Below are 25832 nucleotides of genomic sequence, written 5' to 3'. Positions count from 1 at the left end.
CGATAAGCAATACATTTTCGAGAACATGATTAAAAATGAAAAGAAAACACGTCACCCAATGAACTAACATAGTAACTCCTCCCTAGCTGTAAGACTGTTTATTCACGCAAAGGCTGCAAAGTCTGGGGTCAACTGATCAAAAGATCACAACTGAAAGATCTGGTGGTCGTGACTGTGCTGTTTTGTACGTCACAGAGTGACGTCACAGCCAGGAAAAGAAGGCGCTATATTGAAATATATTGAAACATCCACCCCAACCGAGCAGACAGAGTCGGGAAACAAATCGCCCCCATTGTTTTCAACACAATCAGGAGTCCAAGTACCGAGTTTTTCGGTACCTGTAAACTTCCTTGTAGGTAGTCACGTGATTACCCGCAAAACCAAGGCGCTATATCTCGGAAATGAAAGCAGCACAAACGCTACTTACAGCGACACAAGCCGGCACAAACGCAGCACTAACGATTGCGGTGAGTTTCGTCGTTTGCGCTGTTCGACGGGCGGGTGGGCAACTTCATGGAGCAGGACAAGCAGACGTGTCCGGGTCAGTACATCGCAGACTACAGAAGACTCGACTCCACCTGAGGATCTAACACAGGCGCCCACACCTGTGTCTCCAGCGGGCAGGTGTGCCCTCACGCTGTATTCCGCACCAAGACCGGCCGGAAACACGAAGAAACAAGGACCGTGAGCTCATCGCTTCGTGTTTGCGCATAAGACCCCTGTAAATACAAACACAAGCACGTCCCTCGGTGCGCGTGTTTATTGAAGGAGACGGTGAGAAACCGATCACTTCTTCAGATATTTTAAAAAGCACACCGCGACGAAGTATTAAGACGTGCTCGTTCAAGCCTCTTGGTAAGAACATGCAATTGTTCGCTTTTTGAGACTACACCCCCCACTCCTCTGATGAGGGTATGTGATATTGGTGACAAATCTAATTCTCCTGCTCACACAAACGCACAGAAGACACCGATATTAAATGCAAAATCCACCGCCGCCGCCCACCCGGGCAAACAGGATCACACCTGAAGAGCTGTTCCTCTCGCACCGGTAACAGACGCTTGAACTCGGCAGACGGGTCACTGGGGGGTCAAAGTCGCCGTGGACGGTGACGTGATCACCGGGAAAACAAGGCGCTATATCTCGGCAACAAAAGCAGCACAAACGTAGGACTAACGAATGAGGGGGGTTTCAGTGTTTGTGCTGTCTGTAGTGGGGGGCAGCTTCACGGAGCTGAAAGAGCATTTACAACAGAACAATAAAATTAAAAAAAGTCAGCTGACACCAGCAGGCACTTCTGTACACAAAGGGTGGTGGGAGGGGGGAACAGGCTGCCCGGGCCATGTTGCTGAAGCCGACACCCTGGCTTCTCTCCAGACACAGCTGGCCGAGCTCCTGGGGTCAGTGAACGCCAAAGATGAGACGGACTGGACGGGCCGGACGGCCCCTCTCACTGGTCACTGTCCCCACAACGACACAGACCAGCATCAGACAGAGATCACTGCGCTTAGAAGTCGATCCCAGCTGATGCCGAAATTCACAGACCAAATCAGAAAAATCACTCGAACCGGCTGCCGAATCTCACGAGAGCTTCTGAGAGGACAAGAGGCTGTTCACCGATCGGACTGAGGCGCAAGAATCGGCACACTGACCTTTGTTCATTTTAGATGCAAAACGATATACATTCATCCACTTAACAGATTAATTTAATTTATTTTAAAATGTGCATGTTCACATTTACAACACAGAAATTGAGCATTTCCATAAAAGCAATATTTTAATAATACAAAAAAAATCAAAACAAATTAAAAATAAAAATCACAGATCGTTTTCTTCTCTTGCAGCCCACGAGTCATTCGGCTCCCGACAGACGAAGCACAAGTTACACATCTCTGCTCTGGGTATGTCTCACTGTGCCTCCTGTCCTCTCGTGCGAGAGAGAAAGCGCTCTCACGGAGGGGACAGGAGTAGTAATAATCACAAGACAGGAGACACAGTGAAAGAGAGGAGATCACGGAGGATCCCTCAGTAAGAAACGCACATATCAGGATAGGAGACACAGTGAAAGGAGATCAGAGAACCCCTCGGTAACAAACAGACAGCAGGACAGGAGACACAGAAAAGAGAGAGAGGACAGAACAGGACAGAGCAGAGAACTATAAACCAGCACTTGAGTTACAAAGCATTTCATTTCCCCCAGTTCATTTTTAACATTACTATAAGACTATATTTTCTTAAAAGGATCATCTGAAATGTATTTGGGTATATCTCGGTCACCCGGCGCCAGATCCCTCGGATTACACAAACGACCCACAATCCCTCCCGCCTCCGTCAGCCTGGGACCAGGACTGGGGGGGCACTGGTACCTCCGCACCCACCCAGGGCAGGGCAGAACAGGGGAGAACCCCCTCCCGAGGACACGCCCCCCTGAGATCACACCAGAAGCCCCGCCCACGGACACGCCCCCTGAGATCACAACAGAAGCCCCGCCCAAGGACACGCCCCCCTTCGATCACACCAGAAGCCCCGCCCACGGACACGCCCCACTTCTATCACAACAGAAGCCCCGCCCAAGGACACGCCCCCCTGAGATCACACCAGAAGCCCCGCCCACGGACACGCCCCCTGAGATCACAACAGAAGCCCCGCCCAAGGACACGCCCCCCTTCGATCACAACAGAAGCCACAACCAAGGACACACCCCCTCCGATCACACCAGAAGCCCCGCCCACGGACACGCCCCACTTCTATCACAACAGAAGCCCCGCCCAAGGACACGCCCCCACTCAGAGCAGAACGGGAACCCCGCCCAAGGACTGCTGGGAGACGGGAGTCGGATGGGTGACCCCCCCCTCGACACAGCGGTCCGTCACCCCGAGCTAGGGAATACTGAGGCCCTCCTGAACACCTGGGGAGGAATCATACCATCATCCCAGCACTGAGGAACCCAACAGAGCATAGAGGGACCACGACAAGGGTGCCTACTGGCAGCGACAGCATGCCGGCGAGGAAGAGCCCCTGCTGTCTGCTCGGGCCCGAAACGCACCAGGTTCTGAAAACGAAACGGACCCCCTCCCCCAGCCGGGCCCAGCTGTTGCTGCGTTATCGCCGAGAAGGAGGGCTCACACCGCCCCGCGCCCTGGCTGCCCTCTCGCCCAGCTGCACCCGAAACACAGGGGATACACCTCATCCCCCCACCGCCACCCTTAGAACGGGAATCGGCGAATGAGCCAATGCACTACGGAAACTCCAAGGCTGGGAAACTAAACGCATCCCGCCACACGCAGAACACGCAACTGCGATTTCCAGACGCGCCCACGACCCCTGTCCGACCCCTGACCTCCGACCCCACCCCCCCATCCCTTACAGCTCGGCACGGGGCGAGACAAACACACGAAATTAAAAAAAAACACTTTGATTTTCACAATTAACAGATATATATTTTTTCTCTCTTTTCAAATCTCTGTTAAACAGATAATTCTGTAACTTAAATATTTAAATTTTGATCCCACGCCACAATAAAAATAAAAAAAAAAAACAGGAAATCAGGCTGCAATTACACCTTTTGAACACCAGGCGTGAGTGTGTGTGTGTGTCTCGGTCTCTTTTTAGTCATCACTCGCTCAGACATTTTCCTTGAAAGTGCCAATTTCTACATCCCCAGAGTCCACTGGCTCTGCGCTCACTTGTTTACAACAGGCCGTTATTACTGTGTCCACTGTGCTACTGTCCATGAACTCGAGAGGAGATCACAGAGGATCACTCAGTGATACACACAACAGGACAGGAGACACAGTGAGAGAGAGGAGATCAGAGAGAACAGAGACACAGTGACACAGGAGAGAACAGACAGTCCCTGTGTGATAGACCTGCTGCACTGAATAATTAGTGAGTTAGTGGTTCAGTACGGCGTCTCTCCCTCAGTGCAGTGTTAATGCTGGCAGTCAGTCCCTGTCTGCTACTGAAACACACACACACTTAAAAAAAAAACAGTGAATAAATAACTGCTCACAAAATCCTCCTTTCCCTCCCTCCCAATTCTCCCAGAAACCCCCCAAAAAAACGTTTCCTCTCTGGAAAACAAAACAAAGAGACAAATCCATTTTGCTCGGACTTTTTGAACACAGACGCGGACGTGTGGCCCTGGAGGCAGCTCCGATTGGCCAGGGGGAGCTTCAGAGAAGAAAGGGATTGGTGCTTCCTCCTGTGGTCCCGCCCCCTGTCCCGCCCACCCCTCCACCGACCCCCGACCCCAGACCCCCCCCTCCTCCCACGCCTCCGCCTCCCAAGATCAGCTGTGGCTGGGCAGCCACCCCTGCGCCCATCAATATGGTAGCTCCCGGAGGAGCCATAGGGGACACCCCGCCATAGGGCATCCCCATGGGACTGGACTGAACCATCCCTAATCCCATTTGCGGGGGGGGCAGCTGCACTGCCATCGCCGGTAACGGGGGCTGCACCATTCCCAATCCGGGGTGGCCAGGGGTCCCCAGGATCACGGCTCCGGGGGGAACAGGGCTGGTGCGCAGCTGACTCAGCCCCAGGCTGGAAGGCTGGGGGGAGACAGAGGCGAGCGGGGCTGAACCAAAGGGGTTGGAAGTCGGAGGGGGAGTGGGGGACACCCCTCGGCTGGGAATGGTACTGCCCGGGCCGGAGGTGGACCCTCCTGTAGCAGGGCCTGAGAGAGAAGACAGGGAGGAAAACAGAAGGGAGATGGAGAAGAAAGAGGAAGCAAAGTTTAATCATTTTACGTGAAAGCAAAAATCACATTTAAAATCTGTTAACAGTCTGGAACAGAGATATTAGGGTCTCCGGTAATCTCTGTGCACGAGGTATGTCTCTGGGGTCTGTATTAATCTCTGTGTGTGAGGAGTGTCTCTGGGGTCTGTATTAGGGTCTGTATTAATCTCTGTGTGTGAGGAGTGTCTCTGGGGTCTGTATTAATCTCTGTGTGTGAGGAGTGTCTCTGGGGTCTGTATTAGGGTCTGTATTAATCTCTGTGTGTGAGGAGTGTCTCTGGGGTCTATATTAGGGTCTGTATTAATCTCTGTGTGTGAGGAGTGTCTCTGGGGTCTATATTAGGGTCTGTATTAATATCAGTGTGTGAGGAGTGTCTCTAGGGTCTGTATTAGGGTCTGTATTAATCTCTGTGTGTGAGGAGTGTCTCTGGGGTCTATATTAGGGTCTGTATTAATATCAGTGTGTGAGGAGTGTCTCTGGGGTCTATATTAGGGTCTGTATTAATCTCTTTGTGTGAGGAGTGTCTCTAGGGTCTGTATTAACACCCCCTTTTACTCTGACCAAGGGTCCTTTTTCAGTTTGTTCTCCCATCCCCTCTCCCTGGAGATCAGCGAGTTGGCATTCTGAATACTCCCATGCAGGTCCCAGTGGGAGGACCAGCCCAACAGGGTTCAGATGAACAGCGAGCTGACCAGCCCATTACCTTGTGTCTGGAGGAAGGGATTGTGGGTTCCAGCTGGTTTGGGTTTGGACGACACCAGCGAGTCCAGGTCCACCAGCGCGGCATTCGGTCCAAGAAAGGACTCCGGTGTCTTCCTGACAGGTAGTGATGATCCCAGAGACGAGAGGTCAAAGGGCACGGGGGACCCCGACTCTCCTGCACCGCCTCCTCTTTGCTCAGAGTTCTCGCTAAGCTCCAGCTCAGCTGGGAGAGAGAGGGAGGGAGGAGGGTTAACACTGACTGACTGGATACTACAGCACAGTGACCCTGACTGACTGACTGGACACTACAGCACAGTGACCCTGACTGACTGACTGGACACTACAGCACAGTGACCCTGACTGACTGACTGGACACTACAGCACAGAGACCCTGACCGACTGACTGACTGGACACTACAGCACAGAGACCCTGACCGACTGACTGACTGGACACTACAGCACAGAGACCCTGACCGACTGACTGACTGGACACTACAGCACAGAGACCCTGACCGACTGACTGACTGGACACTACAGCACAGAGACCCTGACCGACTGACTGACTGGACACTACAGCACAGAGACCCTGACCGACTGACTGACTGGACACTACAGCACAGAGACCCTGACCGACTGACTGACTGGACACTACAGCACAGAGACCCTGACCGACTGACTGACTGGACACTACAGCACAGAGACCCTGACCGACTGACTGACTGGACACTACAGCACAGAGACCCTGACTGACTGACTGGACACTACAGCACAGAGACACTGACTGACTGACTGGACACTACAGCACAGAGACACTGACTGACTGACTGGACACTACAGCACAGAGACACTGACTGACTGACTGGACACTACAGCACAGAGACCCTGACTGACTGACTGGACACTACAGCACAGAGACCCTGACTGACTGACTGGACACTACAGCACAGGCACACACATCGCACACAGATCATACCAGTGCCGTTGGTCGTGAGTTTCTGAGCGCCCCACGGGTCGGTGGCTGTGATGTCAGAGGGCTGGGTGGAAGTGGTGACCCCATTCCCCCCCCAGGGGTCAGTTGACCCCGAGGCCGTTGTGGGGGCCACAGCAGCCCAGGGGTCACTGCTGGGAGGCGTCACAGCTGAGAGGGGGGGGAAGAGAGAGAAGAGGGTTAATACAGGTAAAACCAACATGTTTCAAGGCACTGTGGGTAATGTCCTTTAGGCAGAAACCTGCAGAAGACGACATTACCCACAACACCGAGCTAACTGCCACACCTCTACATCCTCCCATATAGAAGAGCCCAGCCTTTCCCTTCTCACTGTACCCCCTGCAGCAGAGCTCTGGAACTACATCTCCCAAGAAGCCAGCAAAGATGTGCACCATGGGAGATGTAGTTTTCAGAAACACCCCCCCCCCACACACACACTGGGGTCTCCCAGACAGCAAAAATCACAGCGAGAGATTCCGCTTCCCTCCCATGACCCCCCCCTCGGAGGACAGGCAGCCAAGAGGCACTATGGGTGCTGAACCCCGCCCGACTCACCGGCAGAGCCCCAGGGGTCAGCGCTGGCTCGCGTCGAGTCGCCCCAGGGGTCCGCGGGGGCCGGCAGAGGAGCAGCCGGAGCCCCCCAGGGGTCGGCGGCAGCAGGGGGCGCAGCAGTCGGGCCACCCCAGGGGTCGGAGGGGCCCCAGGGCCCCGGGGCGGAGGAGGAGGCGGTGGTGGCGGCGGCGGCGGCCGCGGGCGGCGAGGGGCCGGACGTGGGGGCCGAGGGGGCGCCCCAGGGGTCCACGGCGGCCAGCTCCATCAGAGAGGCCTGGGAGAGAGCACGAGGAGAGAGTGAGCGCGGGGCACGGGCGCGGGGAGGCGGCGGCGGGCGGGACGGCAGCGCCGCTCACCTCCTCCTTCTTGGGGTTCTCCCTCTTGCTCTCCTCGATGGCCATCTGCAGCCGGAGGTCGTCACCCCTGCGCAGCCTCTCCTCCTGCCAAACACGAGGCAGCCGTGACATCATCACGCCGAGACCCCCCCCCCGGGCACAGCCCAGCCGTGACATCATCACGACGAGACCAGCCCCCCCCCCCGGCAGAGCCAAGCCGTGACATCATCACGCCGAGACCAGCCCCCCCCGGCAGAGCCCAGCCGTGACATCATCACGCCGAGACCCGCCCCCCCCCCGGCACAGCCCAGCCGTGACATCATCACGCCGAGACCAGCCCCCCCCGGCAGAGCCCAGCCGTGACATCATCACGCCGAGACCCGCCCCCCCCCCGGCACAGCCCAGCCGTGACATCATCACGCCGAGACCCGCCCCCCCCCCCACCGGCACAGCCCAGCCGTGACATCATCACGCCGAGACCAGCCCCCCCCCCGGCACAGCCCAGCCGTGACATCATCACGACGAGACCAGCCCCCCCCCCCCGGCACAGCCCAGCCGTGACATCATCACGACGAGACCAGCCCCCCCCGGCACAGCCCAGCCGTGACATCATCACGCCGAGACACCCCCCCCCCCCCGGCACAGCCGAGCCGTGACATCATCACGCCGAGACCCCCCCCGGCACAGCCGAGCCGTGACATCATCACGCCGAGACCCCCCCCCCCCCCCCGGCACAGCCGAGCCGTGACATCATCACGCCGAGACCCCCCCCCCCCCCCCGGCACAGTCGAGCCGTGACATCATCATTCAGCGCCCAACCCCCTCCCTGACAGGCTCATTCTCTATACTAGAAGACGGGAGGCTCCTCTTTACACAGAGGCTGGCGGGAGAGGGGAACGAGCTGCCCAGCCACGACACAGCTGGATGAGACCCTGGGGTCAATCAACTACTAAAGACCAGGCGGGTCAGACGGCTCCTCTCTGTGACCTGCTTGGGTTCGAGACGCCACCAAGGCAGGCCTTCCACCCCCTGGGCATGATGGGAAGCCGGGGTACACCTGGAAACACTCGGGAGCAGGAACATCCCGGGATCGCAGGGGGCGGAGCGACTCCCAGCTGACCCACCACACGGCCGGCGGGGAGCACACACAAGCGGGATTTGAACCCGCAAAGACCCCGAGGCACGACGGCGCCGACGCGCGCGCTGGCGGCACGACAGAGACCCGGCTCGGGATTTCAGAAACCGGACTTGCAGGTGGAAACGGACCCGGAGGGAACGGAGAACTCAGTCAGGCCCATTAATGGCGGCAGGGGGAAGAGCAGGTCCAGCGCCACGAGCCGGACCCCGGCCCGACAGGAGACCGGCCCCGGAGAGATCGGACAGGAGGCTCAGTCAGAGGAGAGATTACAGGGCAGGAGATTAGCTCTGGAGCAGAACGTTGCGAATCCTCGGACTCCCGGTGCGCAGCAGACCGATCCGCTCCGGGATCCGCAGCCCCTCAGTCAGTCGGACTCCCGGTGCGCAGCAGACCGATCCGCTCCGGGATCCGCAGCCCGTCAGTCAGTCGGACTCCCGGTGCGCAGCAGACCGATCCGCTCCGGGATCCGCAGCCCGTCAGTCAGTCGGACTCCCGGTGCGCAGCAGACCGATCCGCTCCGGGATCCGCAGCCCGTCAGTCAGTCGGACTCCCGGTGCGCAGCAGACCGATCCGCTCCGGGATCCGCAGCCCGTCAGTCAGTCGGACTCCCGGTGCGCAGCAGACCGATCCGCTCCGGGATCCGCAGCCCGTCAGTCAGTCGGACTCCCGGTGCGCAGCAGACCGATCCGCTCCGGGATCTGCAGCCTGTCAGTCAGTCGGACTCCCGGTGCGCAGCAGACCGATCCGCTCCGGGATCTGCAGCCTGTCAGTCAGTCGGACTCCCGGTGCGCAGCAGACCGATCCGCTCCGGGATCCGCAGCCCGTCAGTCAGTCGGACTCCCGGTGCGCAGCAGACCGATCCGCTCCGGGATCCGCAGCCCGTCAGTCAGTCGGACTCCCGGTGCGCAGCAGACCGATCCGCTCCGGGATCCGCAGCCCCTCAGTCAGTCGGACTCCCGGTGCGCAGCAGACCGATCCGCTCCGGGATCCGCAGCCCGTCAGTCAGTCGGACTCCCGGTGAGCAGCAGACCGATCCGCTCCGGGATCCGCAGCCCGTCAGTCAGTCGGACTCCCGGTGCGCAGCAGACCGATCCGCTCCGGGATCCGCAGCCCGTCAGTCAGTCGGACTCCCGGTGCGCAGCAGACCGATCCGCTCCGGGATCCGCAGCCCGTCAGTCAGTCGGACTCCCGGTGCGCAGCAGACCGATCCGCTCCGGGATCCGCAGCCCGTCAGTCAGTCGGACTCCCGGTGCGCAGCAGACCGATCCGCTCCGGGATCCGCAGCCCGTCAGTCAGTCGGACTCCCGGTGCGCAGCAGACCGATCCGCTCCGGGATCCGCAGCCCGTCAGTCAGTCGGACTCCCGGTGCGCAGCAGACCGATCCGCTCCGGGATCTGCAGCCTGTCAGTCAGTCGGACTCCCGGTGCGCAGCAGACCGATCCGCTCCGGGATCTGCAGCCTGTCAGTCAGTCGGACTCCCGGTGCGCAGCAGACCGATCCGCTCCGGGATCCGCAGCCGGTCCGGATAAGACCCCGGGGACAGACGGCTACCGGACAGTCCTGCTCGAGACCAGCGGGACAGCGCCGGCTTCACTGCACGTTCCTGACTGAGGATTCGCAAGACCCTGTCCAGGGCGACCCAGCGGAAGCGACTGCGCGTCATCAGGACTCTCCCCGCGACCCCTGACCTGACCCCTGACCTTCAGGTGCTCCTCCCTGCCGAGGGAGATAGCCACCTCCAATCCAGCTGCATGTCCTCGGGGCCACACGCGGGGCCCGACTGCACAGACAGAGGCCAGGGGGGGCATCTTCACTACAGCTCCCAGCGCCCTTAGCAACACCGCTGCTGCCCCACCCTTCCCAGGCCCCCCTGCCCAAGAAAGGCATCATGGGAAGGGCATTTCATTTGGATTGACCTGATCTGCAAGGAAAAAGCCTGTGCTGACAGGCAAAACCATGAAGCACGGGCAGCAGTGTGCCAACAGATCGGTGAAAACTGCCAACAATATAGTCCCCAACACATTCTGCTTGGTAGACCTCAGCTCTCACTGACGCCCCACAAACACCCTGTCGTCTCAAATCTCACTACACCTCCTAGTGTGCCCAGCAGGGACCCTTAGCCTGAAGTGGCACTTAGGCTCAGTGCATAATGGGATTTGTAGGCAACTCAGTCAACCATAGCCCTGCTTCTGCCGAACACGCCATCACGAAAACTACAGCTCCCAGCATGCTTTATTCAGCACTCCCTTGTTAGGTCTCGGTGTCCTGGAAGCCTGAAGACCCAAGGGACAGTGACCCCGCCGACACAGAAAAGCACCATGGGAAGTGTAGTCTACCTGCTCGGCCTCCTCCTTGCTCATGGCCAGGGCCAGCTGGAGCTGCAGATCCTCCTCCCCCGAGCTCTGAGGCCACGCCTGCTCGGGATCGGCCCCGCCTCCGGGGCCTGGGGGGGCGGGGCCCAGGGAGGGCCCGCCCCCAAGGCCTGGCGCAGAGGGAGCAGAGGACGCTGGGGGAGAAAAGGAGGCGTTAACATAGGCGCTGAGAGAGAGGGGAGAGGGAAATGGGGTTCACTCCCCAGTACAGTCCTTAAACCACACTCCCATTCGGTCTGTCGAACTACAGCTCCCAGCATGCCCCACAACAGACCCCCTAACTGCTCCCCAAGAAACTACTGCCACCACACTTTTTGCTTTGCGACATAATTCGCCCAGCGAACTACTCCTCCCAGTATGCCTCCCGCAAAGAAAGAACCAGAACCCATCTGGGAGTTGCATCTCTCAACCCTCATGCGGAATATAGTTAAGTGAAAAAGAGTGCACAAACTACAGTTCCCAGCATGCCTCAGGCCAGATGCTGCAGGGCTCTGCCTGAGCCTGCTGCCGAGAGCATGCTGGGACGTGTAGTCCCCTCACCGCTGGAGGTCTGGGCCATCTTCTCCTTGGTCTTGAGGGCGTGGACCCGCTCCTCGCGCAGGCGCTCCTCGTCCTTGAGCAGCGCCACCAGCTGCTTGGCCTTCTCGCGCACGTTCACGCCCTGGTCCTTGCCGTCGCGGTCCACGTACTGGAAGTCCTTCAGCGTCTGCACGGCGTAGATGTTCTCCCGGCACTGCTGGGCCACGCGCTCCGAGCCCGTCTTGATCAGGTACTCCATCAGGGTCATGGCCTGGCGGAGGGAGAGCGCGGCCCGTCACTGACCCCGCCCCCGTGACCTCTGACCCTTCGCTCATGTCTACCCAGACCGCCCCCCCCGGAGCCCAGCGGGGCGAGCCTGCCCAGGACCTGCAGGGAGACTCCTGGGACAGCTCAGCCTGCTGCAGGGAGAGGTGTCAGTGGGGACAGCAGGGGGCGCTCACCCAGTACAGTGACAGGGACACTAGACTGGAAACAGGCACCGTCCTTCGGATGAGACGTCAAACCGAGGTCCTGACTCTCTGTGGTCATGAACAATCTCGGGGCGTCTCTCGAGAGGAGTAGGGGTGTTACCCCAGTGTCCTGGCCAAATGTCCCCCTGGCCTTTACCCATCATGGCCTCCTAACAACCCCCCTCTCTGAACTGGCCCCATCCCTCTGCGCGTGGCGGCCGTGCTGGCGGGGGTACCCCGCTGGCGGCGGAGGGGACCCCAGCCCTGCTCACCTTGTAGACGTGGCGCCAGTTCTTGCCGTGGTCGTTGAGCCTCTTCCAGACCATGCTCATGATCTCCGAGAAGGCCACCACGTTGTAGGTCAGGTCGGCGATCTCCGACATCAGGGAGCTGGAGGGGCCCCAGGGGTCGTTGGAGGTCGCCTCGCGCACCTGCGAGAGGAGGGGGCGGTGCCACGTCAGCTCCTGTCCGCTGCCCCCCTGACTGGCCCCCCTGCTGAGACCCCGACTGACCACCCACTGACCTGAACCCCCGCTGAGACCCTGACCGCCAGGGCACACCACTGCCCAGCCACTAACACACCCCTTTGCCCACCCCTGACCCACCCACACCGTCGCCACGGAGACAGACTCACCTTGATCTCGGCCTCAGAGTAGTTGTGCACAATGTTTTTCACTTGTCGCCGTAGCGATGAGGTCGACATGGCAACCACCTGTCCGTCTGTCCTTGCCTCTGTCTAAAGAGAGACGCAGGCTGAGACAGAGACCTGGGGACACACACACACACAGGGACACGCAGGGGGTGAATTCCCTCTCTCCTCTGCTCCCGTCAGGGGGATCCTCACCTGTGAAAGTCGAAGCTCGCAGTCTGTCTCGCTCGCTCTCTCTCTCTCTCCACGCGTTTACGGATCGCTGTGTCCCTGTCTGCCGGCCTCTCGCCTCGACGACATTGGTCCCGGAACCAAGCAATTGAAGTCACCAAACCCTGCAGGGGAAGGGAACCGCATTCAGCGCCGCACCATCGTTTGGGACTACAAAATTCTGGGAAATGTAGTTCCCACCCCCCGGCACTGCCAGCCTAGGCCCCAGTGACAGTTAGAGCCCTGAGCCTCACACTGTGGGTAGAGGAGCTCAAGAGTGCGAGGTGCACAGCGTCCAGACCCACACCGACCCACCCACTGCACCGCAGTCTGATCCTCTCCAGCTTCACAGCCCTACAGTCCCAGTGCGCAGCAGTCTGATCCGCTCCAGGTGTCGCAGTGTTGTTACAGTCCCAGTGTGCAGCAGTCTGATCCGCTCCAGGTGTCCCGGTGTTGTTTCAGTCCCAGTGTGCAGCAGTCTGATCCGCTCCAGGTGTTAGTGTTGTTACAGTCCCAGTGCGCAGCAGTCTGATCCGCTCCAGGTGTGACGGTGTTGTTACAGTCCCAGTGCGTAGCAGTCTGATCCGCTCCAGGTGTGACGGTGTTGTTACAGTCCCAGTGCGTAGCAGTCTGATCCGCTCCAGGTGTGACGGTGTTGTTACAGTCCCAGTGCGTAGCAGTCTGATCCGCTCCAGGTGTGACGGTGTTGTTACAGTCCCAGTGCGTAGCAGTCTGATCCGCTCCAGGTGTGACGGTGTTGTTACAGTCCCAGTGCGTAGCAGTCTGATCCGCTCCAGGTGTGACGGTGTTGTTACAGTCCCAGTGGGCAGCAGTCTGATCCGCTCCAGGTGTGACGGTGTTGTTACAGTCCCAGTGTGTAGCAGTCTGATCCGCTCCAGGTGTGACGGTGTTGTTACAGTCCCAGTGTGTAGCAGTCTGATCCGCTCCAGGTGTCCCGGTGTTGTTTCAGTCCCAGTGCGTAGCAGTCTGAGCCGCTCCAGGTGTGACGGTGTTGTTACAGTCCCAGTGCGTAGCAGTCTGATCCGCTCCAGGTGTGACGGTGTTGTTACAGTCCCAGTGCGTAGCAGTCTGATCCGCTCCAGGTGTCCCGGTGTTGTTACAGTCCCAGTGTGCACCAGTCTGATCCGCTCCAGGTGTGACGGTGTTGTTACAGTCCCAGTGTGCACCAGTCTGATCCGCTCCAGGTGTGACGGTGTTGTCACAGTCCCAGTGTGTAGCAGTCTGATCCGCTCCAGGTGTGACGGTGTTGTTACAGTCCCAGTGGGCAGCAGTCTGATCCGCTCCAGGTGTGACGGTGTTGTTACAGTCCCAGTGGGCAGCAGTCTGATCCGCTCCAGGTGTGACGGTGTTGTTACAGTCCCAGTGGGCAGCAGTCTGATCCGCTCCAGGTGTGACGGTGTTGTCACAGTCCCAGTGGGCAGCAGTCTGATCCGCTCCAGGTGTGACGGTGTTGTCACAGTCCCAGTGTGCAGCAGTCTGATCCGCTCCAGGTGTGACGGTGTTGTCACAGTCCCAGTGTGCAGCAGTCTGATCCGCTCCAGGTGTGACGGTGTTGTCACAGTCCCAGTGTGTAGCAGTCTGATCCGCTCCAGGTGTGACGGTGTTGTCACAGTCCCAGTGTGCAGCAGTCTGATCCGCTCCAGGTGTGACGGTGTTGTTACAGTCCCAGTGGGCAGCAGTCTGATCCGCTCCAGGTGTGACGGTGTTGTTACAGTCCCAGTGGGCAGCAGTCTGATCCGCTCCAGGTGTGACGGTGTTGTTACAGTCCCAGTGTGCAGCAGTCTGATCCGCTCCAGGTGTGACGGTGTTGTTACAGTCCCAGTGTGTAGCAGTCTGATCCGCTCCAGGTGTGACGGTGTTGTTACAGTCCCAGTGGGCAGCAGTCTGATCCGCTCCAGGTGTGACGGTGTTGTTACAGTCCCAGTGGGCAGCAGTCTGATCCGCTCCAGGTGTGACGGTGTTGTTACAGTCCCAGTGTGCAGCAGTCTGATCCGCTCCAGGTGTGACGGTGTTGTTACAGTCCCAGTGGGCAGCAGTCTGATCCGCTCCAGGTGTGACGGTGTTGTTACAGTCCCAGTGGGCAGCAGTCTGATCCGCTCCAGGTGTGACGGTGTTGTTACAGTCCCAGTGGGCAGCAGTCTGATCCGCTCCAGGTGTGACGGTGTTGTTACAGTCCCAGTGGGCAGCAGTCTGATCCGCTCCAGGTGTGACGGTGTTGTTACAGTCCCAGTGTGCAGCAGTCTGATCCGCTCCAGGTGTGACGGTGTTGTTACAGTCCCAGTGTGTAGCAGTCTGATCCGCTCCAGGTGTGACGGTGTTGTTACAGTCCCAGTGGGCAGCAGTCTGATCCGCTCCAGGTGTGACGGTGTTGTTACAGTCCCAGTGGGCAGCAGTCTGATCCGCTCCAGGTGTGACGGTGTTGTTACAGTCCCAGTGTGCAGCAGTCTGATCCGCTCCAGGTGTGACGGTGTTGTTACAGTCCCAGTGGGCAGCAGTCTGATCCGCTCCAGGTGTGACGGTGTTGTTACAGTCCCAGTGTGCAGCAGTCTGATCCGCTCCAGGTGTGACGGTGTTGTTACAGTCCCAGTGTGTAGCAGTCTGATCCGCTCCAGGTGTGACGGTGTTGTTACAATCCCGGATCTGTGTGCCGATCCTGCACGATCAGACAGGACGCCCCTGTGACCCTGCAGGCGTCTCTGCTGGGGAGCCCCGGCACCCCAAAACACTGCTTCCCGAATCGGGGCGGGGATGGACCGATTTCCCAAAAGCCCCATGACCGGAGAGTCTCTCGCCCTGACACGTGCACGCGCCCAGCGGCTCCCTCGCGCCGAGGCACGCACACGCACGCGCGCCCATTGCCGCCCCCACCTCCCCGAGTCTCTGCCCCCCTCTCCCGCACGGTGACGGAGCAGGGCGCCCCGACACCCCCGCGCCCGCTTACCTGTCCCCGCCGGGCGCCTCAGCCGCGCTGCGCCATGGAGCCGCGCGTCAGGAGCGAGAAGATCCACAGGGGGGCGGCGGGACGGGCGGGACGCGACATCCACTCCTCTCCCCTCGGGCGTGACGGAGCCCAGCGGTCCCCGCTGCCGTGCGGCCTGATCGCTGACACCCCGGGCAAGCGCCGCCGCTCTGCTTTTATCGCGGCTCGGATCGGAACTGACCCTTCCAAGCCCCACTTCGCTGGGAACGGCAAGATGGCGCCACTTCCGCTTCCGCTTCCGCCCCCTGCCTCACGTGCCCCCCGGGTGGGCGGGGCCGGCTGCCCAGGGAGGGGTGGACGCGTAGATCACCGTGTAGGGCAGACATGCGACTGCTCCTCTGCTGTAGATCGTACACACCAGCTTGCTCTTAGACTGCACAGGACGCATATGAGCTAGCTCTTACATTGAATAATATAGACAACTTGTAGCTCTTGTGCTGTATAATGCAGAGATCCTGTAGCCCTTATACTGCATCATCCTGACATCGGCTGGCTCTTAAACTGAATCGTTAAGATATCAGGGATCTCGTATACTGTTTAGTATAAACATTAGCTGGCTCTTATACTGTAAGTTAGCTCTTATACTGTGTAGTGTAGAGATCAGTGAGCTCTTATACTGTAGTGTAGAGATCAGCTAGCTCTTATGCTGCGTATTATTGACATTGCACTCGTGTGCTGTAAACTGAAGTATGCTGAAGTATTTAACTGATAACGAGAGGGTCGATGTACAGCAGGCTACACCCTGCACTTATTGGACACACTGTATACACCCTGCCTGATACAGGTGGAGCATAAACTGGGTAGTGTTTATAATAATGCAATGTTTATCAGGTACAATTCAAGGATGTTCAAGTAACATACAACCATATACTTCACAATTCCTATCTATGGCACAGTCTGCAGGGCTCATGTATTACTTACAATACACTACTAGATTATACTATTAGATTATAGACTGTTGCAATACCGAACACAATCATGAATCAGAAAACATTGACATGGAGAGAGTTTACTTGTTTTAAAACAGCTAACTGTTTGAGGGAAACCATGAGTTTAACAATAAAGACAATATGCCTTCTTTTGGAGAATTTTTCATTTACAAAACTGATACACAGAAGAGTTACAAAGTAAAAGATGGTCTGTTTTAAGTGCAACTGTTATTCACAAAAGCCACCACTAGAGGCACTGTATAAACACACCTGGAGCCCAGAGTCTTACTGAACACACTGTATACACACACACACACCTGGAGTCCAGACTCTTACTGGACACACTGTATAAACACACACCTGGAGTCCAGACTCTTACTGGACACACTGTATACACACACACACACACCTGGAGTCCAGACTCTTACTGGACACACTGTATACACACACACACGCCTGGAGTCCAGACTCTTACTGGACACACTGTATACACACACACACACACCTGGAGTCCAGACTCTTACTGGACACACTGTATATATACACACACACACACCTGGAGTCCAGACTCTTACTGGACACACTGTATACACACACACACCTGGAGTCCAGACTCTTACTGGACACACTGTATACACACACACACCTGGAGTCCAGACTCTTACTGGACACACTGTATACACACACACACACCAGGAGTCCAGACTCTTACTGGACACACTGTATACACACACACACACCTGGAGTCCAGACTCTTACTGGACACACTGTATACACACACACACACCTGGAGTCCAGACTCTCACTGAACACACTGTATACACACACACCTGGAGTCCAGTCTCTTACTGGACACACTGTATACACACACACCAGGAGTCCAGACTCTTACTGGACACACTGTATACACACACACACCTGGAGTCCAGACTCTTACTGGACACACTGTATACACACACACACCTGGAGTCCAGACTCTTACTGGACACACTGTATACACACACACACACCTGGAGTCCAGACTCTTACTGGACACACTGTATACACACACACCTGGAGTCCAGACTCTTACTGGACACACTGTATACACACACACACCTGGAGTCCAGACTCTTATTGGACACACTGTATACACACACACACCTGTAGTCCAGACTCTTACTGGACACACTGTATACACACACACACCTGGAGTCCAGACTCTTACTGGACACACTGTATATACACACACACCTGGAGTCCAGACTCTTACTGGACACACTGTATACACACACACACCTGGAGTCCAGACTCTTACTGGACACACTGTATACACACAAACACACCTGGAGTCCAGACTCTTACTGGACACACTGTATACACACCCACACACACCTGGAGTCCAGACTCTTACTGGACACACTGTATACACACACACACACCTGGAGTCCAGACTCTTACTGGACACACTGTATACTCACACACACACACCTGGAGTCCAGACTCTTACTGGACACACTGTATACACACACACACACACCTGGAGTCCAGACTCTTACTGGACACACTGTATACACACACACACACCTGGAGTCCAGACTCTTACTGGACACACTGTATACACACACACACACCTGGAGTCCAGACTCTTACTGGACACACTGTACACACATACACCTGGAGTCCAGACTCTTACTGGACACACTGTATACACACACACACACACCTGGAGTCCAGACTCTTACTGGACACACTGTATACACACACACACCTGGAGTCCAGACTCTTACTGGACACACTGTACACACACACACACACCTGGAGTCCAGACTCTTACTGGACACACTGTACACACACACACACCTGGAGTCCAGACTCTTACTGGACACACTGTATACACACACACACCTGGAGTCCAGACTCTTACTGGACACACTGTATACACACACACACACCTGGAGTCCAGACTCTTACTGGACACACTGTATACACACACACACCTGGAGTCTGAAACCTTCTCATCACTGCGGCGATCCTGCTGACTGATGGGATGTGTCTCCAGGCTGCAGGCTGGCTGCCGAGAGCGAGAAGCAGAGCGTCCAGCTGGAGCCTTTCTGTCCATGAAGAGGTTCCCGGTCCCAGCCGGAGCCTCGCTGTGGAAGCGGAGCGTCTGTCCCAGCAGTCATTCCCGCCAAGCGCCTGCTGCCTCGCCTGCTCCTCCGGGGAGCGCTAGCGGGGCCGCGGAGGCGCTGAGAGGACCTCGTGTGTTGTGTTGGCATGGCGATGTCGGGGGCAGATGACCTCATGTGTTGTGTTGGCATGGCGATGTCGGAGAGAGATGACCTCATGTGTTGTGTTGGCATGGCGATGGCTGGCAGTGATGGAGAGCCTGACAGAGGCCCCCAGCTGTTACGGCTGTCAACGAGTAACGCTGTGCTGAAAGATCGGGCGGGCAGGGAGAGAGATCGGGGGGCCAGGGAGAGAGATCGGGGGGACAGGGAGAGAGATCGGGGGGCTGAGAGATCAGGGGGGCAGGGAAAGAGATCGGGGGGGCCAGGGTCTGAGGGATCGGGGGGACAGGGAGAGAGATCGGGGGGCCAGGGGGCAGAGAGAGAGATTGGGGGGCAGAGAGAGAAGGATCAGGGGGACAGGGAGAGATCGGGGGGGCAGGGAGAGATCGGGGGGGCAGGGAGAGAGAGGCACTTTGAGTCAGAGTGGGCATTATCACACACAAACAGCACTCCGAGAGCCAGCGGAGAGAGAGGGGGGCGTGTGGTGGAGAGGGTGAAATATGACACACACTCGTGTCACCCAAGCATGTTAATTAGCACATGTTGTTATCTAATTAAGATTCCCTGCTCCTGCTGATTGAAACACAGCTCAATCCCTCAGGCTGGCTGACAGGGGCTCCGGCAGGAGGGACAGAGCCGGACAATATCTCCGGCGAGCCGAGGAGAGAGAGGCTGGGGCACGCGACAGCTCACAGCCAGCGGCTGCTGACAGAGAGACTGCAGAGCCAGAGGGAGAGAGCACAGCCTCACAGCTGCAGAGAGAGAGAGACAGAGTCCAGGAGACAGGGCAGGGACAGAGAGTCTCAGACAGAGCAGGGACAGAGAGTCTCAGACAGAGCAGGGACAGAGAATCTCAGAGACAGAGCAGGGATAGAGAGTCTCAGACTGAGCAGGGACAGAGAGTCTCAGAGACAGAGCAGGGACAGAGAGTCTCAGAGACAGAGCAGGGACAGAGAGTCTCATACTGAGCAGGGACAGAGAGTCTCAGAGACAGAGCAGGGACAGAGAGTCTCAGACTGAGCAGGGACAGAGAGTCTCAGACAGAGCAGGGACAGAGAGTCTCAGAGACAGAGCAGGGACAGAGAGTCTCAGACTGAGCAGGGACAGTGAGTCTCAGAGAAAGAAGAGGGACATAGATTCTCAGAAAAAGGACAAGGACAGACAGTCTCAGACAGAGCAGGGACAGAGAGAGGGACAGTCTGAGAGAGAGATCGGGGAGAGAGTTAGGCGTGTAGACGGGGGAATTGGGAAAAAACAGAAATAAATACAGACACAGATCTGTGTCTTCAAATTCAGTAAACAACTAGTTTCATAGAGACAAGAGAAACAGACAGGCAGACACAGAGAGAGTCAGGCACATACACAGACAGGAGAGAGAGACAGACAGGCTCTGTTCCGGTGTCCATGGTTGTCTGAAGACTCTTCACAATGTCAGTAAGTCTTTTTCCTTTCGTTCATTTTCAGTACATTTTTGCGGGTTCCAGTAACTATTGGCTGAGCTGCAATTCCCCCGCTAAGCCTTCAGAAAACGAGGGGGCGCTCTTTCTCACCAGCCTCTCGCTCTTCGTCCTCCTCCTCTTCCTCAGTCAGCTGCAGACAAACTGGAGGAGCTGTGCCAGCTCACTGCCCAGTCCATGGCATCGCTGGAGATAGCGGATCACTTCCAGGTCGTGAAGCAGCTGGGTCAGGGGTCATACGGGAAGGTCATGCTGGCCATTCACAGGCAGAGAGGTGAGCTGTGTCCAGTCAGGGTCACTGTGCTGTAGTGTCCAGTCAGTCAGTCAGTGTCTCTGTGCTGTAGTGTCCAGTCAGTCAGTCAGTGTCACTGTGCTGTAGTGTCCAGTCAGTCAGTCAATGTCTCTGTGCTGTAGTGTCCAGTCAGTCAGTCAGTGTCTCTGTGCTGTAGTGTCCAGTCAGTCAGTCAGTGTCACTGTGCTGTAGTGTCCAGTCAGTCAGTCAATGTCTCTGTGCTGTAGTGTCCAGTCAGTCAGTGTCTCTGTGCTGTAGTGTCCAGTCAGTCAGTCAGGGTCTCTGTGCTGTAGTGTCCAGTCAGTCAGTGTCTCTGTGCTGTAGTGTCCAGTCAGTCAGTCAGGGTCACTGTGCTGTAGTGTCCAGTCAGTCAGTCAGTGTCTCTGTGCTGTAGTGTCCAGTCAGTCAGTCAGTGTCACTGTGCTGTAGTGTCCAGTCAGTCAGTCAATGTCTCTGTGCTGTAGTGTCCAGTCAGTCAGTCAGTGTCTCTGTGCTGTAGTGTCCAGTCAGTCAGTCAATGTCTCTGTGCTGTAGTGTCCAGTCAGTCAGTCAGTGTCTCTGTGCTGTAGTGTCCAGTCAGTCAGTCAGTGTCTCTGTGCTGTAGTGTCCAGTCAGTCAGTGTCTCTGTGCTGTAGTGTCCAGTCGGTCAGTAAGTGTCCAGCTGGTCAGCTTGTTGCTGTATTGACCCTGTGTGGTGTCTCAGGGACCCCCATGGCTCTGAAGCTGTTCCCGCGGAGCTCCACGCCCCTGCCGGTGTTCCTGCGGGAGTACTGCCTGTCCCTGCGGCTCTGCTCCCACCCCTGCCTGGCGGGCGCGCTGGGCATCGTGTTCACCACGCCGCGCCTCTACGTCTTCGCCCAGCAGGCGGCGCTGTTCGGGGACCTGTACGACATCATCGTCCCCGAGGTGCGTCCCCCGCGCTCGCCTCCCCGCGGCCCCGCGGCGAGCCGTCCCCGGGGCGCCCCCCTTCACTGAACCCCCCGTCTCCCGTCCCTCCCGCAGGTCGGGGTGCAGGAGGAGTGCGCCCAGCGCGTCCTGTCCCAGCTGGCCCAGGCCCTGGCCTACCTCCACGCCCTGGGCTTCGTCCACCGGGACGTCAAGCCCGAGAACGTCTTCCTGTGCGACGGGCCCGAGTGCCGCCTGGTCAAGCTCGGCGACTTTGGCCTGGCCCGCCCCCGGGGGTCGAAGTTCATGAGGACGGCCCACCCTTCCCCTTACTGTGCCCCCGAACTGAGCGGCGAGGCCGGGCCAGAGGAGGGGGCAGCGGGCGGGAGGGGGCGTGGCCGCCCAATGAGATGCAGGAGGAGAGGGGAGGGGGCGGAGCCGGAGGAGGGGCGGGGCGGAGACCGGCCAATGGCGAGAGGGAGAGGCGGGGACAGGGGCAGAGGGGGCGCGAGAGGGAACGAGGATCCCAGATCCTCCCTGCCGGAAAAGGACACGGAAGAGGCCGAGGCCGAGATGGGGCCGGGCGCCGCGCCGCCGGCAGAGGGCGCGAGAGAGGAAGAGGAAGGGAGGAGGAAGACGAGGGCGAAGAAGGAGTGGGCGACGGCGGAGCCCACCGTCGACAGCTGGGCTCTGGGGGTGCTGGTGTACTGTCTGCTGACCGGCTGCTTTCCCTGGGAGCAGACCTGCGCCTCGGACCCCCTGTACCGGCGCTACCGCCGCTGGTTCGAGGCCGAGGAGGGGGGGGGCAGGGAGAGGGCGTCCCCGGGGGGCCGATTTTACAACCCGTCAGCGGCGGAGAAACGGGCCGACAGCTCCACCCCAGTCGGGGGCCTCCCTGCGACGGAGGTGGGGGGGGAGCGGGGCCGGCGGCGGGGGGACCCCGAAATCGAAATCGTCCCCCCGCAGTTCGTCGGCTTCACGCCTCTGGCTCTGGCCCTCTTCCGCGAGCTGCTGAACCCCGACCCCAGACGCAGGGGGCTGCCCGGCGAGGCCGAGAGGTTTCTGGGGGAGCCCTGGCTGAGAGGCAGGGGTGCGCCGGAGCAGGGGACCAGGGGGGGCGGGGAGAAGGAAGCTGGGGGGCAGGAGGGAGAGGTAATGGGGTTCAGCACAGGGCTCCGGACTGGGAGCAAGTGGAGCCAGCAGTGAGGGTGGAGGGGGAGGGGCGTCACTCTCGATGTTTCAGTGCCGGAGCACAGAGATGCAGTTCCCCCGCCGAGCCTGTGGAGACGGTGGGGGCGCTGTTTCAAGCGGGAGTCTGCTGCGGGGCTATCCGTGGGGTGTGGGTGTGTGCCGTGGGCTTGTGTCCATGTAGCTGGTCCCGTGTGAATAAATCCCGCCTGCAACAAAGACCAGTGTTCTCCAGTTTTTCATTTCAATCTGAGCGAGCTCCTGAACTGGCTAACAGCCCATGACTCTCCTGTTGTCCAGTCAGTCAGTCAGGGTCACTGTGCTGTAGTGTCCAGTCAGTCAGGGTCACTGTGCTGTAGTGTCCAGTCAGTCAGTCAGGGTCACTGTGCTGTAGTGTCCAGTCAGTCAGTGTCTCTGTGCTGTAGTGTCCAGTCAGTCAGTCAGGGTCACTGTGCTGTAGTGTCCAGTCAGTCAGGGTCTCTGTGCTGTAGTGTCCAGTCAGTCAGTGTCTCTGTGCTGTAGTGTCCAGTCACTCAGTCAGTGTCTCTGTGCTGTAGTGTCCAGTCAGTCAGTTAGTGTCTCTGTGCTGTAGTGTCCAGTCACTCAGTCAGTGTCACTGTGCTGTAGTGTCCAGTCAGTCAGGGTCTCTGTGCTGTAGTGTCCAGTCAGTCAGGGTCTCTGTGCTGTAGTGTCCAGTCAGTCAGTGTCTCTGTGCTGTAGTGTCCAGTCAGTCAGTCAGTGTCTCTGTGCTGTAGTGTCCAGTCAGTCAGTCAGGGTCACTGTGCTGTAGTGTCCAGTCAGTCAGTGTCTCTGTACTAGAGTGTTAGTACCTCCCTCTCTGTGTGTTGTCCTCTGTTGTGTTATGTTTTTGTAACACACATTAATCTCTGGGCTTTAGAGAGCCGCTGTCGAGAGACTAAATATAGAGGCTTCTATTTAAAACACTGTCCCAATCAACACTCCAGGTCCGTCTGTCAGAGCTCAGCCAGCGCCTGCACAGGGCTGGGGGGAGAGGGGTTCGAGCCAGGGACCGCTGGGAAAGAGCAGTTTTCCATCAGCTCACAGTCAGTCTGTCAGGGCAGCTTTATCAGCATCTTCCCACAACATCCTGACAGTGCGCAGAGAGTCTGGAGTCTACACACAGAGACACACACTGACACTGACACACACTGACACACAGAGACACTGACACACACTGACACACAGAGACACTGACACACAGAGACACTGACACACACTGACACTGACACACACTGACACACAGAGACACTGACACTGACACACACTGACACACAGAGACACTGACACACTGACACACAGAGACACTGACACTGACACACAGAGACACTGACACAGACACACAGAGACACTGACACACACTGACACTGACACACACTGACACACAGAGACACTGACACACACTGACACACAGAGACACTGACACACACAGACACACTGACAGAATGACACACACTGACACTCACACACTGACACTCACACACTGACAGTCACACACTGACACAGTGACACACTGACAAACATGAACCGAATGACACAGATGGTCAGGCGGACGAGATGTGTCTGTGTTGAAACTCTGGGGTTCAGGACAGGATGTCAATGCGTTAATTGAGAAATGTCACGACCCCACTACGAGGTAATGAATCTGTCTTCTCTTAACGACGGCGGTAATGGATGATTGAGCCAGGTTGCTGCTAGCTGGCCACAGCGCTGGGAAGACGTTTTTTGGGGGGGTCTTTCACACGTTAGGGGTGCCCTGTCTGCCTGCCCGTGTGTCAGGGACCGAGAGGGCTTGAAGTGGTGGCACTGGGCGGAGTGGTGGCTCTGTGGCTCAGGATCTGTGGCTCTGTGGCTGGAAGGTTGCCGGTTCAAATCCTGCAGCCGGCAGAAGAATCCTACTCCGTTGGGCTCCTGAGTGAGGCCCTTCACCCCAACTGCTCCAGGGGTGCTGTACAATGGCAGACCCTGCGCTCTGACCCCCAGCTTCTCTCCCTGTCTGTGTGTCTCATGGAGAGCAAGCTGGGGTCTGCGAAAAGACAAATTCCTCATACAATAAATTGTATAGGGCCAATAAAGTGATCTGATCTTATCTTATAAAAAAACGTGCAGCTCATAAACACCTCCGGAGTCCATCTGGTGTTTATAGGTATACATTTCTGTCTAATCTCTTGAACAGCCTCTCTCTCTGTTCCCTTGGCGCGGGCCTGGAGTGTGAGAGAGAGTGTGTGTGTGTGTGTCCTGTCGCCATGGCGACAATCACACCACCCTGACCCCCACTGCCTCCACCAGTCCACTTCTGCCACTGGGCCCGACCCCCTGTCTCACTCTCCCTCGCCCCGGCTCCTACTCTCCGCGCTCTCCCTCTGCCTCTCTCCCCCTCCGCCGCTCTGATCCCGAGTGTCCGTGTGTTGCCCGGGGCGGGGGGTGTCTGTGGGGTGGGCATCTGCCCTCAGTGACGGCCCCCCGGCTCCTCGGCGGCCTCTTCAGCTCAGCAAAGCGCCGCTCTGCTGCCACCCAGTGGCCAGAAGGAAGTATCGCACGCCAGAGGGCACGTCCTTTCTCCGCGCTGCGAGAAATCCTCTGAGATTAATCAGCATTCATTAGGAATTGCTGGACACTCCACTCATACAGTAATACAGTAATAATAACAAATCTAATCGCCAAATTCCCATACCTGTCAGAATCAAACTAGCTCCAGGGGGAAATGTGGCCTGGACACCGGGGTGACACCCCTACTCTTCACGAGAGACGCCCCTGGATTGTTAATGACCACAGAGTTCATGGTGTCCTGGCCAAATTTCCCCCTGGTCTTTACCCATCATGGCCTCCTAATAACCCCCCTCTCTGAACTGGCCTCATCACTCTGCTCTCCTCCCCACTGAGAGCTGGTGTGTGGGAGCGGACTGGAGATTGTACAGGTGGGGTACACCCTGCCGGTGGTGGAGGGGATCCCCAATACCTGTCCAGCGCCCTGAGAGGAGTGTCCAGAGAAGCGCTGTATCTGCGTGAGGAATTCTTATAGAATATTATTGTTGTTGTTTGTAATGTAGTGGCGATTGCACTGTTAAGAGTGTGTGCTCTTTGTAACATGTCTGTTGTGCTAGAAAGTTTTTTTGG

At 57.6% G+C, this 25832-nt stretch overlaps 2 protein-coding genes across 8 annotated transcripts; one reads left to right on the top strand and one right to left on the bottom strand.

Annotated features, from left to right (window-relative positions):
* Positions 1-1693: 1693 nt before the first annotated feature.
* On the bottom strand, positions 1694-15925 carry epn1a (epsin 1a). Of its 6 annotated transcripts, none has more exons than XM_088619969.1 (13): positions 15638-15925; positions 12661-12800; positions 12451-12552; positions 12089-12247; positions 11368-11617; positions 10792-10961; positions 7339-7422; positions 6986-7256; positions 6416-6580; positions 5444-5665; positions 2746-4678; positions 2548-2665; positions 1694-2506 (listed from the first exon to the last, which is right to left on the bottom strand). In XM_088619969.1, the coding sequence occupies exons 3-11, from the start codon at positions 12517-12519 to the stop codon at positions 4176-4178; spliced, it is 1893 nt and encodes a 630-aa protein (XP_088476095.1). In that variant the 5' UTR covers positions 12520-12552; positions 12661-12800; positions 15638-15925; the 3' UTR covers positions 1694-2506; positions 2548-2665; positions 2746-4175. The 6 variants fall into 6 exon arrangements, with proteins under 6 accessions (XP_088476095.1, XP_088476094.1, XP_088476096.1 ...); XM_088619968.1 differs by having other exon boundaries at positions 1694-2427; XM_088619970.1 differs by having other exon boundaries at positions 2548-2586.
* Positions 15926-19232: 3307 nt separating this feature from the next.
* sbk3 (SH3 domain binding kinase family, member 3) lies at positions 19233-22916 on the top strand. Of its 2 annotated transcripts, none has more exons than XM_088619397.1 (4): positions 19233-20305; positions 20462-20606; positions 21328-21530; positions 21627-22916. In XM_088619397.1, the coding sequence occupies exons 2-4, from the start codon at positions 20510-20512 to the stop codon at positions 22713-22715; spliced, it is 1389 nt and encodes a 462-aa protein (XP_088475523.1). In that variant the 5' UTR covers positions 19233-20305; positions 20462-20509; the 3' UTR covers positions 22716-22916. The 2 variants fall into 2 exon arrangements, with proteins under 2 accessions (XP_088475523.1, XP_088475522.1); XM_088619396.1 differs by having other exon boundaries at positions 19235-20309.
* The last annotated feature ends 2916 nt before the right edge of the window (positions 22917-25832 follow it).

The sequence above is a fragment of the Lepisosteus platostomus genome, chromosome 25 (genome assembly GCF_059453375.1).
Source record: "Lepisosteus platostomus isolate fLepPlt1 chromosome 25, fLepPlt1.hap1, whole genome shotgun sequence".
NCBI classification, from domain to species: Eukaryota; Metazoa; Chordata; class Actinopteri; order Semionotiformes; family Lepisosteidae; genus Lepisosteus; species Lepisosteus platostomus.
This window is presented reverse-complemented; position numbering and strand designations above follow the sequence as displayed.

Excerpts from the sequence above, each read along its gene's own strand:
- epn1a (XM_088619969.1), bottom strand. The coding sequence starts at position 12,519 with ATGTCGACCTCATCGCTACGGCGACAAGTGAAAAACATTGTGCACAAC. Across the intron at positions 12,248-12,450 it reads ACTCTGAGGCCGAGATCAAG|GTGCGCGAGGCGACCTCCAA; the intron begins GTGAGTCTGTCT and ends CTCCTCTCGCAG. Across the intron at positions 6,581-6,985 it reads TGACCCCTGGGGCTCTGCCG|CTGTGACGCCTCCCAGCAGT; the intron begins GTGAGTCGGGCG and ends CCCCCCTCTCAG.
- sbk3 (XM_088619396.1), top strand. Across the intron at positions 20,607-21,327 it reads GGCCATTCACAGGCAGAGAG|GGACCCCCATGGCTCTGAAG; the intron begins GTGAGCTGTGTC and ends GTGGTGTCTCAG. Across the intron at positions 21,531-21,626 it reads ACGACATCATCGTCCCCGAG|GTCGGGGTGCAGGAGGAGTG; the intron begins GTGCGTCCCCCG and ends TCCCTCCCGCAG.